Consider the following 14032-nt stretch of genomic DNA (forward strand, 5'->3'; position numbering starts at 1 on the left):
CCACCATTCCAACGTGCTTCAAGGCTGCCACCATCGTCCCCGTGCTGAAGAAGTCTTCAGTGTCCTGTCTCAATGACTACCGTCCCGTTGCACTTACATCCATCATCATGAAGTGTTTCGAGAGGCTCGTCATGAGGCATATCAAGACCCTGCTGCCCCCCTCACTGGACCCCCTGCAGTTTGCGTACAATCCCAACCGCTCAACAGATGACGCCATTGCCACCACCCTCCACCTGGCCCTAACCCACCTGGACAAAAAAGACACATATGTTCGGATGCTGTTCATAGACTTCAGTTCAGCATTCAACACAATCATCCCTCAGAAACTGATTGGAAAGCTGAGCCTACTGGGCCTGAACACCTCCTTCTGCAACTGGATCCTAGACTTCCTGACTGGGAGACCTCAGTCAGTCTGGATCGGGAGCAGCATCTCCAACACCATCACACAGAGTACGGGGGCCCCCCAGGGCTGTGTGCTCAGTCCACTGCTGTTCACTCTGCTGACCCATGACTGCGCTGCAACACACAGCTCGAACCACATCATCAAGTTCACCAATAACACGACCGTGGTGGGTCTCATCAGCAAGAACGACAAGTCAGCTTACAGAGAGAAGGTGCAGCGGCTAACGGACTGGTGCAGACCCAACAACCTGTCTCAATGTGAACAATACAAAAGAGATGGTTGTTGACTTCAGGAGGGCATGGAGTGACCATCGACGGCTCCTCAGTAGAGATCGTAAAGAGCACCAGATTTCTTGGTGTTCACCTGGCGGAGAATCTCACCTGGTCTTTCAACACCAGCTCCATAGCAAAGAAAGCCCAGCAGCGTCTCTACCTCTACTTTCTCCACCCCCCCCCCCCCCCCCGTCCTCATCACATTCTACAGGGGTTGTATGAGAGCATCCTGAGCAGCTGCATCTCTGCCTGGTTCGGAAATTGCACCATCTCGGATCGCAAGACCCTGCAGCGGATAGTGAGGTCAGCTGAGAAGATCATCCGGGTCTCTCTTCCTGCCATCACGGACATTTACACCACACGCTGCATCCTCAAAGGAAACAGCATTATGAAGGACCCCATGCCCTCCTCGTACAATCTCTTCTCCCTCCTGCTGTCTGGGAAAAGGCTTCAAAGCATTCGGGTTCTCACGACCAGACTATGTAACAGTTTCTTCCCCCAAGCTATCATACTCCTCAATACCCGAAGCCTGGACTGACACCTTGCCCTACTGTCCTGTTTATTATTTATTGTAATGCCTGCACTGTTTTTGTGCACTTTATGTAGTCCTGTGTAGCTCTGTATTCTAGTGTAGCTTTCTCTGTGTTTTTTTTTACGTAGTTCAGTCTAGTTTTTGTACTGTGTAATGTAACACCATGGTCCTGAAAAACGTTGTCTCATTTTTACTGTGCACTGTACCAGCAGTTATGGTTGAAATGACAATGAAAGTGACTTGACTTGACTTGCAATGGGAAAACAGGTTACTAATGTAGGTCTTTTGCAAATGCGAAGTGGCGTAAAGTGAATATTCGTAAAGCGGGGGGGGCACCTGTATTTGTTTCCCCTCACTCAATACATTTTGGGTGTTGTTTGTATAGAATATGGTTTGATAGGGCATATATTTCATTTGAGGATGTAGAATTAAGTGATTTATGCATAAAGTTATTGGTTGTTGCATTATACAAGAAATTCTATGACACTTTATCATTTATTGACAATCACTTTATTTTATAGATGAAGGAGCGCTAGTAAGAGCAGCAAGACAATTGGGCTTTGTGTTCAGTGGGCGAACTCCAAATTCTGTCATTATAGAAGCTGTAAGTACATCACTGTATATCATTTTTGAATGGAAATCTTAAACTTGAGATTCCTTAGGTGGTGGAGGAGGGTGGTGGTGTTTGGGGGTTGTGGGTTGGAAAGTCCAGGAAGTTCTGTTGATAACAGATGCGGTCTTAAGAAAAATCTGTTGGTTAGAAATGTGCAAAGCTTTTAGATATTTTAACGTCTCAAAGATTATGGGGGCATTTTTGTTCTGACTTGCAAACTCTCCAGCTGTCAACCCATTTTAGAGCCGTGGTTGAGATTTTTCATACCTTGTGCTGGTGCCAGATAGACTGCTTATCATTGTCATGGGCTCAAGGTATTGCGTGATTGTTTATCCATCCTGCAGATATTTTACATTTTCCCGATACCACTAGATAACAAAAAAATACTTATTGAATATTTATTTCTTGAGGCAGTATGATGAAACATTCATAAGATTTGTTTATTGGCTGATATAAATATTATTTAAGATGCTGGGGTAATATGACATTGCAGTAATTAAACTTTGTTCACACATGCTATACTCAAACTCTTACTCCATTGAATTTGTGATTTTGGTGCAAGTTATGTTACCATTTCCAAACCTCAGTGATATTGCAGAAATTGGATATTGTTCATATTTGCTACACTTAAGTAACAGGAGTGGTACCATAAATTTCGGATAATCCACTCTCCGACTCTTCAGTAATCTCAAAGATTTAGCATCTGGCTCAAGTGATGTTTCCCACACTTCCTCTAAATTGAGCAGGTTCACTGGGGAAAAAAAAATTACAGCACTGTGTGACATTTATTTAAAAAGTAAATTTTAAGTGTGTTGGGGTATTATGAGGAATAATATGTAATGGTCCAGAAAATTGGTCAGTCTATACCACCAGTTCTAAGCTTATTGGATTATCAGAATTTTACTGGTAGTTCAATATTTTACTTTAAATAATATTTACCCTTACAGAACATAGCAAAGCTCAGCAAAGAACAGGTTGTAACAGACAAACTAATTAAATTTGTAATCATATATCCAACTAACCTAATCCCCTTTTGGCTATACAATGTCCATATCCTTCCATTTCCTGGACATTCAAATGCCCATCTACGAACCTTTAAATGCCTCAATTATATTTGCCCTTACCACCACTCCAGACAGTGCACTCCTGGTACCCACCGCTCTGTATTTAAAAAATAAAAACGTATCCTCTCTTCTCTATGAATTTACCACCTCTCGCCGTAAATGGATGTCCTCTAGTGTTAGATGTTTCAATCTAGCAACAAGATACAGGATATCTTGATCAGTCTCTCCTCAGCCTCCCTGCTCTAGAGAAAGCAACCCAAGTTAGTTCAACCTCCTGCATAGCACTTGTCTTCTAATCTAGGCAGCATCTTGGTAAATTGCTTCTGTACCCTCCCCAAAGCCACAACATTCTCCCTATAGAGAAGCAAGCAGAATTGAATCCAATACTCCAGATGCTTCCAAAATCGAGTTTTATGAAGCTACAACATAACTTCCCAATATTTTAGCATAATTCTTTGACTAGTAAAGGCAGGCATGCCATTTGCCACCTTTGCTACCCTTTCAACCTGCGTAGCCACTTTCAATCAGCTGTGGCTTGAACCCTAAGTTCCCTCTGTGTATCAACCCAGTAATGGTCTTACCATTAATAGTGTACTGTCCCTCTGCATTTGATCTCCCAAAGTGCAATATTTCACATTTGGCCACATTAATCTATCTGCAGTTTTTCTGCCCGTATTTGCAACTGATTTATATGCTGCTGTATCTTTTACCAGTCTTCTGCGCTATCCAGAGCACTACTAAAATTCATACATATGTTCTGCAATCTTACTTACACCCCCCGCCAATCTACATTTTCATCAAGGTCATTTATATATAATAACAAACAGCACAGGCACCCGTACAAACCCCTGTGGAATAACAAGTCACAGACCTCCAGACAGAATAGGTCCCATTGACCACTACCCTTTAACTTATGTGGGCAAGCCATTTCTAAATACAAGTGACCAATTCATCTTGGATTCCATGTGTGTTAACCTTCTGGATGAGCCTCCCATAAGGGGCCTTGTCAAACACCTTACTAAAATCCATGTAGACAACATCCACTGCTCCACGTTCATCAATACCTTTATCACCACCTCAGAAAACTCAATCATTAGTAGATCATAACTTGCCCCTCACAAAGCCATGCTAACTGTCCCCATTTTTTTCCAAATGCGATATCCATTCTATCCCTAACAACCCTCCTGATCTACATCCCCACCACTAACATAACACTCAATGGTCTATAGTTTCTAGGATTATCCCTGTTTTCCTTCTTGAATAATGGAGAAACATTAGCTACTCGCCAGTACTCCCAAGATTTTGTCTGTGGTCTGAGAGGACATGAAGATTTTGGCCAAAGTCCCAGCAATCTCATCTCTTCCCTTTCCCAGCAACCTTGGGTACATCCCATCAGCCCTGGGGAGTTATCCACCTTTAATGTTCTTTAAGAGATCCAACACTGCCACTTTTCTCAAAATGCCCTAACAAATTAGCATGCTCTACTCTGATCTCCCTATCCTCCATATCCTTCTCTATGGTAAATACTGATGCAAAGTACTCATTTAAGACCTCACCCATTTGCCTCCAAGCACATGTTACCTCCTTCATCTTTGAGCAGTGGTACTAATCCCGAGATGTCCATGTATTCTTGATATACATATAGAATGCCTTGGGAATCTCATTACTCCTACTTGCCAAGAACTTTAGATGGACCTTCTTGGCCTAAAGATCTGGAGTTCTTTTCTGGATTCTTTATAATTCGTAAGGGCTTTGTTTGAATTCACTCTTCCTATCTATACGTATCCTTCCTTTATCTTGATTAAGTGTCTCAAACTTCAAGGTCTCTTTTCCACGCTGCCCTTGCCCGTCCTCATTTCTGGAATACACCTGCCTTGTACTCTGTGCATTTGGCCTTTAAACATCCTCCACAAGTCAAAAACAGCTGTTCCTAATTAACTCTCCCTAGTTCCTGCCTTGGGCCGAACCTCAGCTATGATGTTGTAGTTTATGGTTGATCATCTAAAAAGAAAACATCGGTTCACTTGAATATATACTAGACCTACATAAAACTAATCAAAACCCCTTTCCTTTCATTCTATTTCATTAGTTAAGTTACTGTCTATCTGTTCACTTGTGCAACTGAGGTTCAAAGAGACATAACTGAAGTGCAGACCAATTAGATTAATTTTGATTTCTTCATGTCTTTTTTCTATTTTCTAGCTTGGACAAGAAGAAAAATATGAACTGCTTAATGTTCTTGAGTTTACAAGGTAATGGTTCTTCAAATTATGTTAAACAAATTGATTTCCTGTGGTAATGCATTGAATGTGTTTACTCTTTTCTCAAATAACTTCAGTGATGCATTTCCTCTTCAGATGTAGGCAAGCAGGAGCATTTATTGCCCTTCCCTAATTGTTCTCAATATGATGGGTGAGCTTAGTTTGTGAACCACTGCCATCCTTGTTGTAGAAACACTTTACGGTGTTGTTAATTCAGAATCAGAATCAGGTTTAATATCACCAGCCCATCATGAAATTTGTTAACTTTCCAGCAGCAGTACAATGCATAATAAATATAGAGGAAAAAATACTGAATTACAGTAAGTATATCTATGTATATTAAATAGGTAAATTATCATAATCAGCTTTATCATCACCGGCATGTGTCATGAAATTTGTTAACTTAGCAGCAGCAGTTCAATGCAATACATAATATCGAAAAAAAAAGTAAATCAATTACAGTATATGTATAGATTAAAATCATGTAAAAACAGAAATAATATATATTTAAAAAGTGTGGTAGTGTTCACGGGTTCAATGTTCATTTAGGAATCAGATGGCAGAGGGGAAGAAACTGTTAAATAAGTAGTGTATAAACGAATAAAGAAAGTAATATGGTAGTGTTTACGGGTTCAATGGTCATTTAGAAATCAAATGGCAGAGGGGATAAAGCTATTCCTGAATCACTGAGTGTGTGATCAAGGAATTTGATCTAGCAACAAAGGATTAATAAGACCATAAGATATAGGAGGGGAATTGGGCCATTTAGCTCATCAAGTCTGCTCCGCAATTTTATCATGGCTGATCCAGTTTTCATCTCAGCCTAAATCTCCTGCCGTCCCCCGATCAATCAAGAATCTATCAACCTCTGCCTTAAATATATATAAAGACTTGGCCTCCACAGCTGCCTGTGGCAAAGAATTCCACAGATTCACTACTCTCTGGCTAAAGAAATTCCTCCTCATCTCCATTCCAAAAGGAATTCTGAGGCTGGGTCTTCTTGTCTAAGGTTCTTCCACCATAGGGAACATCCTTCTCACATCTATTCTGTCAAGATATTTCACCATTCAATAGGTTTCCTTGAGGTCACCCCTCATTCTTCTGAATTCTAGTGAATACAAGCCCAACACTATCAAATGCTCTTCATATGACAAGCCATTCAGTTCTGGAATCATCTTCATGAACCTCCTTTCAACCCTCTCCAGTTTCAGCACATCCTTTCTAAGATAAGAGACCCAAACCTGCTTGCAATACTCCAAGTGAGATTTCACCAATGTTTTATGAAGTCTCAACATTATTACCTTGAGTTTATGTTCAAGTCCTCTTGAAATAAATGCTGGCATTGCATTTGCCTTCCTCACCACCGACTCAAACTACAAATTAACCTTTAGGGAATCCTGCACATGAACTCCCAAGTCCCTTTAATACTTATCTTTCAACTTGTCAACTATACAAATATAGAAATAACTCAAACGTATTGGTGGTGTTATGCCGCTTTGCCCTGGTTGTTGGAGATTGTGAATTTTGGAGTAGCTTCAGTGAAGCTTTTCTTTGTATGGGGTGGAGGTGCACAGTTGATAAATGACCTTCAGGTTCTTCCTTTGTTTCATGGCTATCTAGAGAATACAGATTTCAGAGTTGTATATGGATGCATGTTTTGGTAATATATGAAGCTTTGAAACCTTAAACTAGTGCAAAATATCATATAAATGGAGCAAATCACAGATGTAATGCAAGAGAAGTGACAGAGCCAATTAGTTAAGGTGCTGGGTAGATAATCAAACAGACTATTTTGTCTTGGGTGGTGTTAAATTCTTCCATATTATTGAAGCTGATTGTACAGAAGCACAAGAGAATCTTGAGTCAGAACTCTGATTTGTGTTTTGTGGATGATGGAAAAGCTTTGAGGTATTAGATGGTGTGTCACATTCCACAGAACACCTTGCCTTTAGTCTCTGTAGTAATGTGACTGGTCCAATTAAGTTTCTGCCCTTTCATCCCAATGATGTTGAGGGATTCAGCAAATGTATAAAAGCAAGAAATGATGAGGGAACATTCTCTCATGGAGGTAATTTGTTAGAGTTTCTTCTGTTTCGTCATTGTTTTCTCTTTCCGTAACTTCCTTGTTTACTGCTTTCTCTGTCATTTCAGTTGTCCTTCAGTTCATCAGATAGCTCTCTGTCACTTATGAACAGAATTAGAAACACTCTTGTGTAATAGGTGATTCCCTTTGAACATTTCTGATTTGTTTCTATCAAACACTTGACCACTTATTCATACGCTAGAGATTTAATTTAACAAACATTGCAAATTACAAACTGAATCATTTGAAGAGTTGATTTTCTCTTTCACAGTGATGTACTTGTAAATCACAATTTCCATTATAAATTTATGTTTTGTTCTATAAAATTATTGCAGGAAAATTTTTCAAATGTATTCTTAGTTTTCTTTAATTGAAGGTGTTCTTATAAGGCTAAGTGGCAGCTAGTACCAAATTTAGGTGCACTCTATATTTCCTTCTCTGAATTTGACTCTGTCACATTACACCACGGCCATAGGATGGCTAACTAAATTTCATTCACCATTCTTCAGGGAACAATCTGGTTACTGCAGTTGTCTTTTAATGCTCACAGATTAATCAAAGGTAAAAATAAATACTGTTTTACGTGTATGAAAGTTACATTGTAAACTTGCAGCTACGGTGTATGATGCCTTTAATATTGAAACTGGCAGTTACCGTCACCAGTAGAGCAACAGGTGTTGGTCAGTGCAGGGAAGGCAGAGGCCGAGGTTAAGAAATTCAAGTATTGTTCAGGAGGAGGGTTGTTCAAGCTGAAAAACAGTAAAAGACTAACATATTTTCTCTGTTTGCACCTGATGCACAAGTGCACAGTTGATAACCTTATTTTCCTGAATAATTTAGTAATTTGTGTTAACAATATCCTTTGTTTCACTTTATATGCTCCGGTACTGAATGCTTGGATTACAAGCAGAAGTTTCTGCAATGGCATTTCTAAATCTGTACTTTGATGGTTTAGGCAAGTATTAGCTTCTGAGCTTCCAGCTCAAGAGTAATTTCAGAAAGACCATGTAAAAATAAAGTGGCATAGCTTGTGAATATTGGAATAGCTAGGATTTGTGCGTCTTCTCTAAGACTTCCATTGTATCTGTAAATAACTGCAAAAAAATATTTTGAATTTTAAGACAATTAATTTAAGAAAATGACAATGAATTTTAAGAAATAACTATGTATTTTCTTTGTAAAGTATCCCATAGTCTATAAAGTAACTTGTGTTACCGTCCATTAACAACAGCAGTCCCATTCTGGTAGTCCAGAGCTGTTTTCATTGTGACATCACAGGGTGTTCTGCACAGGAGCAGAAACTTGCACTCTTTTCTGATTGCAGCATGTTTTATTGTTGTGGGATAAAGACTTGGTGTGGTTCCACAGACACAAGGAGAGTAAGTCCAATAACGAGTCATTCTGCATTTGTTTGACATGCTACCTGGCAGTCTGCTTAGAATAACATTGGGAAGCGTTTGTGGGGTGGGTGGAATATATGGCCAAATGATGGGATAAAGGTGTTCCCTCCACTTTGTTGATTGGGAAGCATCAGGATACATCCTAGACTCTACATTGTGGATAAGTTAGGGTGCCAGAGTTAAGCAAGCAGGAGCAAAGGCTTTGTCATTCAGGTTTTCCACATGTTCACCTCATAACACTTAAATGTACACCAACACCTCCGATCAAAACTCTACAAATTCAAATTCTTGTATGAGGTGAGGGCATCCGTTGGTCAAAGTTGACCATGGTTATTGCCTCCTAGCTGTCAAGATGTGCAAACTTGGAGAGTACGATATGGAGAGCAAGCTATTGCCCGTGTAGGAAGCTCCCCCTCTCCACGCAACTGAAGAAATTAAAGGATTGGCAGAGACTGTTACGGTTTGGTACCAGCAGCATTGCAGGAGTTGCCAGTCAGCAATGAAGGACTGCCTTAGAGACTCCAACTACAAACCTTTCCTCAGGGTTTACTCCCGAAGCCTTCACCATAACTGGATATAGTCACAAGGCTGCAGAGGTTTGAGACCAGAATTTTCCTTCCTCTAAATGAACTGCCAACCACAGCTGTTGAGCCCCATCTGCCCAAAGCAATTGTTTTTAAGGTGCCAGTAACCGCTTTTGCCCCTTCTCCTGTTAGTAGAAACAGTTCTGCAGGACTTGGTAGCTAAGCCACATGGGAAGGCCAGGAGCAGGACTTGGTTGTCAGAGGCTATTTGAGGTGCACACAATAGGGAGCATTTAATAGGTAGTGAGAGCTTGTTCCCATTACCACTCCCCGGCTATGAACCAAAATTCTTGTATACCTATTGGTCAAATGGGGTGTATTTAAATGAGGAATCCTGAAAAAAAACAAATTATGTAATTTTGCAACAGTATTTTTAAACTTAACCACAAAGGAACCTAATGGGTAAATGGTTTAAATGCATCTATCAAAAAAGTTTTACTCATCGTCTAGTATTCTGTCAAAAATAACCAAGAATGTTTTAGGGATAATGTCTTGCAAATATGGAAGAAGAAAATGAATACACAGTCATTTGTAAAAGCTTGCTGAAGTTAAAATACTCCCCTTCTGCAAACCTTGATCAGGTCTCTGGAACAAATTCAATCTGGAAAGTTATTTTTTTGCTCTATTCGCTTACTTAATTAAAATTTGGTTTCGATCACATTGATCTGATGTTGGGCATTCAAAACAAAACAACCTTGTTTTAGTTGCACTGTTCCCTGTCTAGATCTCAGCTCCTGAGCTGGAGAAACACTAAAGAAAGCTTCAGTTCTTTGGTTCATGTGACTTCTGCCTCGACTTAAACTCCACAACCTTTCCCTGCCACTTTGCCTGGACCCAGTCTCCTAATATACTTTAAGATTTATGTGATCCTCAAGTGAACCAAGAGCCTTTCAGTAGTACCTAAGATCTTAGCCCCAAATAATTTAGTCATTAGCAGGTTGTTTAACAATACTAGAGTAGAAATCCCATATGCTAATGAAATTCTAGACCAACTGGCATACATAAGTATACACCTGTTTTGAAATACAACTAGCCTGAAGTTTGAAAATAATAATTTTTAGGAAAATTCAGGTGAAATTCTTCCTTAGTAACTATGGACCTATAAAATCTGAGGGCATACACTCTGCTTCTGAAATTTGCTTCCATTTAAGTTGCTAAAGATGTAAAGTTACTGATGCTCCAGAACTGAACTCCCTTTGATTTAATTAATGTGCATTTCTTCCACTTGTAACACATCTCGATCAGCTACCTGTTTGTAGCTGATGTGATGACATATTTACCTTTATACTCTGAATAAGAGAGCATGCAGAAAATGATGCTATTCCTTCTGCAATGAACCAAATTAGATCTCAATATTTGGAGAAATAGAATTTATAATTGGTTGGAAGCTGCAATAAGACTATCCCTTTTAAAGTCACTAGAGATAAATTTGACAACATAGGGCAGAGGGTAGTAGACTTTCCCCCATAGCAAGTGTGTAACCAGAGAGCACAGGCATTATGAGCAACATACAGTCTGCTGGAGGAACTCAGTGGCACCAGCAGCATTAGTTGGAAGAAAGAATTGATCGACACTTCATCAGGCTGAAAATTGATGGAAGAGACGGGCAGCATGCAAAAGAGAAAGGGATTGGTGAGAAAGGACAGTGAGACGACTGGACTGAGGGAGGATGCAAGATGACAGGCAGGTGGTGACATGTGGACAGGGTGAGGGGGCTGGGGCTGTGGTAGGTGAGTCATAAATGGAGGCAGGCAGAAGAAAAAGAAACATTGGGAGGGGAGAATGTAGATAGAAGTCATTCTGGAGGGAGGTAAGCAGGAACCCCAGTGCTGCTTTCTGTTCAGTAAAGGAGGTGAAAAGGGGAGCTATCAGAAGAAACTGGATGAAAACCAGTTGGAACAAGGTGGGAGGTGGGGAAGAGGTGGGAGAGAGTGCAGGTTGTATATGAATGAAATTAGTGGATGGAGGATGGGGAAGGGGACAGGGTTAGCTTAAGGGAGGAAGGGGGGTGAGTGGGAAGGGGACAAAATGGGAGAATTGGAGGTGTAGGAGGTGAAGAGGGGAATAAAAAGAAAAGAATGGGGGTTATCTAAACTTGGTAAACTCTATATTCATGCAGTTGGATTGCAGACCACCCAGGCTTCTAACTCCAGCCCTGTTCACATCCCCTACGTGGCACTATCTGCCTGTCACCTTGCACCCCTCCTCAGTCCTCCAATCGCCTCAGAGCCCTTTCTTGCCACTGGCCATCTCACCTCACCACTCTCAGTCCCGATGCAGCGCTCAGCTCAAAACATTGCCAGTTTCTTTCTCACAGCGACATTGCTCGACCAGCTGAGTTCTTCCAGCCGATTGTGTTCCTTCAGGTTCCACGCTCTACAGTCCCTTGTGGCAGCATAAGTGTAAGATGAGGAGTAAGAAGCTTAGAAGGGATATAACAATTTCCTTTACCTAAAAGGTGGAGTCTGGAATGAATTGACTGAGCAAAAGGTGGAGGCTGAGACTTTCGTACTGTTTAAGAAGTATCCTGATGAATACTAAATTTACAAGGAATAGAAGGCTATACACCAAATGCTGTTAAATGGGATTAACGTAGACTGGTACCTGATGGTTGTCGTGCACAGAGTGGGTAAAGGGCTCGTTTCTGAGTTGTGGTATTTTAATCATCTGGTATTTGAATATGTACGTACGATTAAATAAGAAACCTTGCTGTTGCTCCAGGACTGTTCCACTGTTCACTTTCCATCAGCAAACCATTTAGACTTCAGTCAGTTCACTGCCATGATCTTGGGATAATTATTGTCTAGTTGCACATTAAACACAGAAGAAAAATTTAATAGTTCTGTTGTTGTTGTTGACCAGAAGCTAAGCATTTTTGATCATCTGGTGTCCCAGTACAATCATGGGACTAGTTTGCGGAATGATTTTTCACAAAGAGCATTATAACATCATTTTTAAAACACACACTGAAGTCTGCTAAAAGATGGTTAGCAATATCTTTATTGATGAGATTGTCATAAATGTTCTAAGTGTCATTAGGGAAGGTGTTGATCTGACAGTCTTTGACAGATTCAAATGTGAGATTGCTCACCACGTGGATGCCTGTTCATTGCGGTCCCTGCTTACTATTTAAGTTAAACATGCAGCCAAACATGAAAGATTGAGCCTCTGAAGACCCGTCAGAGGTTGCTGCTTTAATTTGCCAGTACTCACTGCATTGCGCAATAGAAGACAGTTGGAATGGTTACAGGCATGATCATCCAACAACCTTCCAACCTAGCCAGCACTGCAGAGCCCCTCATTGACAGCTGAACCTGCATTTTGTGAGGAACAAGCAGGACGCTGGGACATCCCCAGGCCTGCTTGTTGAAAGGCAGGAGGGTGGCACAAATAATGCTGCTTCCTCTTCCCTCTAGTGATCCAAGTTCAGGTTTGACCTCCAGTGCTATGTTTGCTTGTTTTTCGCTGCACAGTTAAGAATCTGGCCGCTGCCAAATTTAGAGGAGTTATGCCAGGACTACACTGGAAAGAAAATATGTACTCCAGCTTGTTATCAAAAATCAGGTTCATAATGAGGACAACAGCATGGAGCTTTTATAAAAAAAAATTCATTTGATTATTACCAGAAAGCTATTCTAATTTCTAATTAGTATATTTTTTGGTTTGTGTAGAAGAGCATAACCATATGCTTAATATGAAGCTGTGCAGCATCTCTCTTTCATCTAATCCACCTACACTTCTTCGTTTCCCAGTACTGCAAAAGTACAACAGCCAGTTCCATTTGTGCATGGAAATGAAAACCAATATGATCCTCCTTAAGGGAGCTCTGCTTCTTCAAAAGGGCTCATTTTGAGTGTGTTTACAAATGACATCAAAATGAACATTACAACCATTTTGTTCTTAAAAATAATTATTTGGATGTTATTTGGCTGCTTATCTTTTTACCAAAAGCATCCACTTCTGGGTGGTGCAATACACTCGAATAAAATGTTTAACTGCTCAATAATTCTAATCTTGAAACTAATGATAATATTTGATATGCAAACATGAGGAAATCCGCCGATGCTGGAAATTCAAACAACAACACACACAAAATGCTGGTAGAACACAGCAGGCTAGGCAGCATCTATAGGGAGAAACGATGTCGACGTTTCGGGCTGAGACCCTTCATCAGGACTAACCGAAAGGAAAGATAGTAAGAGATTTGAAAGTAGAGGGGGGAGGGGGAAATGCGAAATGATAGGAGTAGACCGGAGGGGGTGGGATGAAGCTAAGAGTTGGAAAGGTGATTGGCGAAAGTGATACAGAACTGGAGAAGGGAAAGGATCATGGGACGGGAGGCCTCAGGAGAAAGAAAGGAGGGGGAGGGAGCACCAGAGGGAGATGGAGAACAGGCAAACAACTAAATATGTCAGGGATGGGGTAAGAGGGGGAGGAGGGGCATTAACGGAAGTTAGAGAAGTCAATGTTCATGCCATCAGGTTGGAGGCTACCCAGCCAGTATATAAGGTCTTGTTCCTCCAAACTGAGTTTGGATTCATTTTGACAATAGAGGAGGCCACGGATAGACATATCAGAATGGGAATGGGACATGGAATTAAAATGTGTGGCCACTAGGAGATGCTGCTTTTTCTGGCGGACCGAGCGTAGGTGTTCCACGAAACGGTCTCCCAGTCTGCATCGGGTCTCGCCAATATATAAAAGGCCACACCGGGGGCACCGGACGCAGTTTACCACACCAGCCGACTCACAGGTGAAGTGTCGCCTCACCTGGAAGGACTGTCTGGGGCCCTGAATGGTGGTGAGGGAGGAAGTGTAAG

At 40.9% G+C, this 14032-nt stretch overlaps 1 protein-coding gene across 6 annotated transcripts in view; it reads left to right on the top strand.

Annotated features, from left to right (window-relative positions):
- The window catches only part of atp8a1 (ATPase phospholipid transporting 8A1), a 366447-nt gene that overhangs the window by 203671 nt on the left and 148744 nt on the right, over positions 1-14032 (top strand). For all 6 annotated transcript variants that reach the window (XM_073064740.1, XM_073064742.1, XM_073064739.1 and 3 more), the window contains 2 exons: positions 1729-1811; positions 5087-5136. In XM_073064740.1, the coding sequence (XP_072920841.1) occupies positions 1729-1811; positions 5087-5136 (133 nt within the window). The remainder of the gene's footprint in view (positions 1-1728; positions 1812-5086; positions 5137-14032) is intronic.

This window comes from Hemitrygon akajei, chromosome 13 (genome assembly GCF_048418815.1).
Source record: "Hemitrygon akajei chromosome 13, sHemAka1.3, whole genome shotgun sequence".
Lineage (NCBI taxonomy): Eukaryota > Metazoa > Chordata > Chondrichthyes > Myliobatiformes > Dasyatidae > Hemitrygon > Hemitrygon akajei.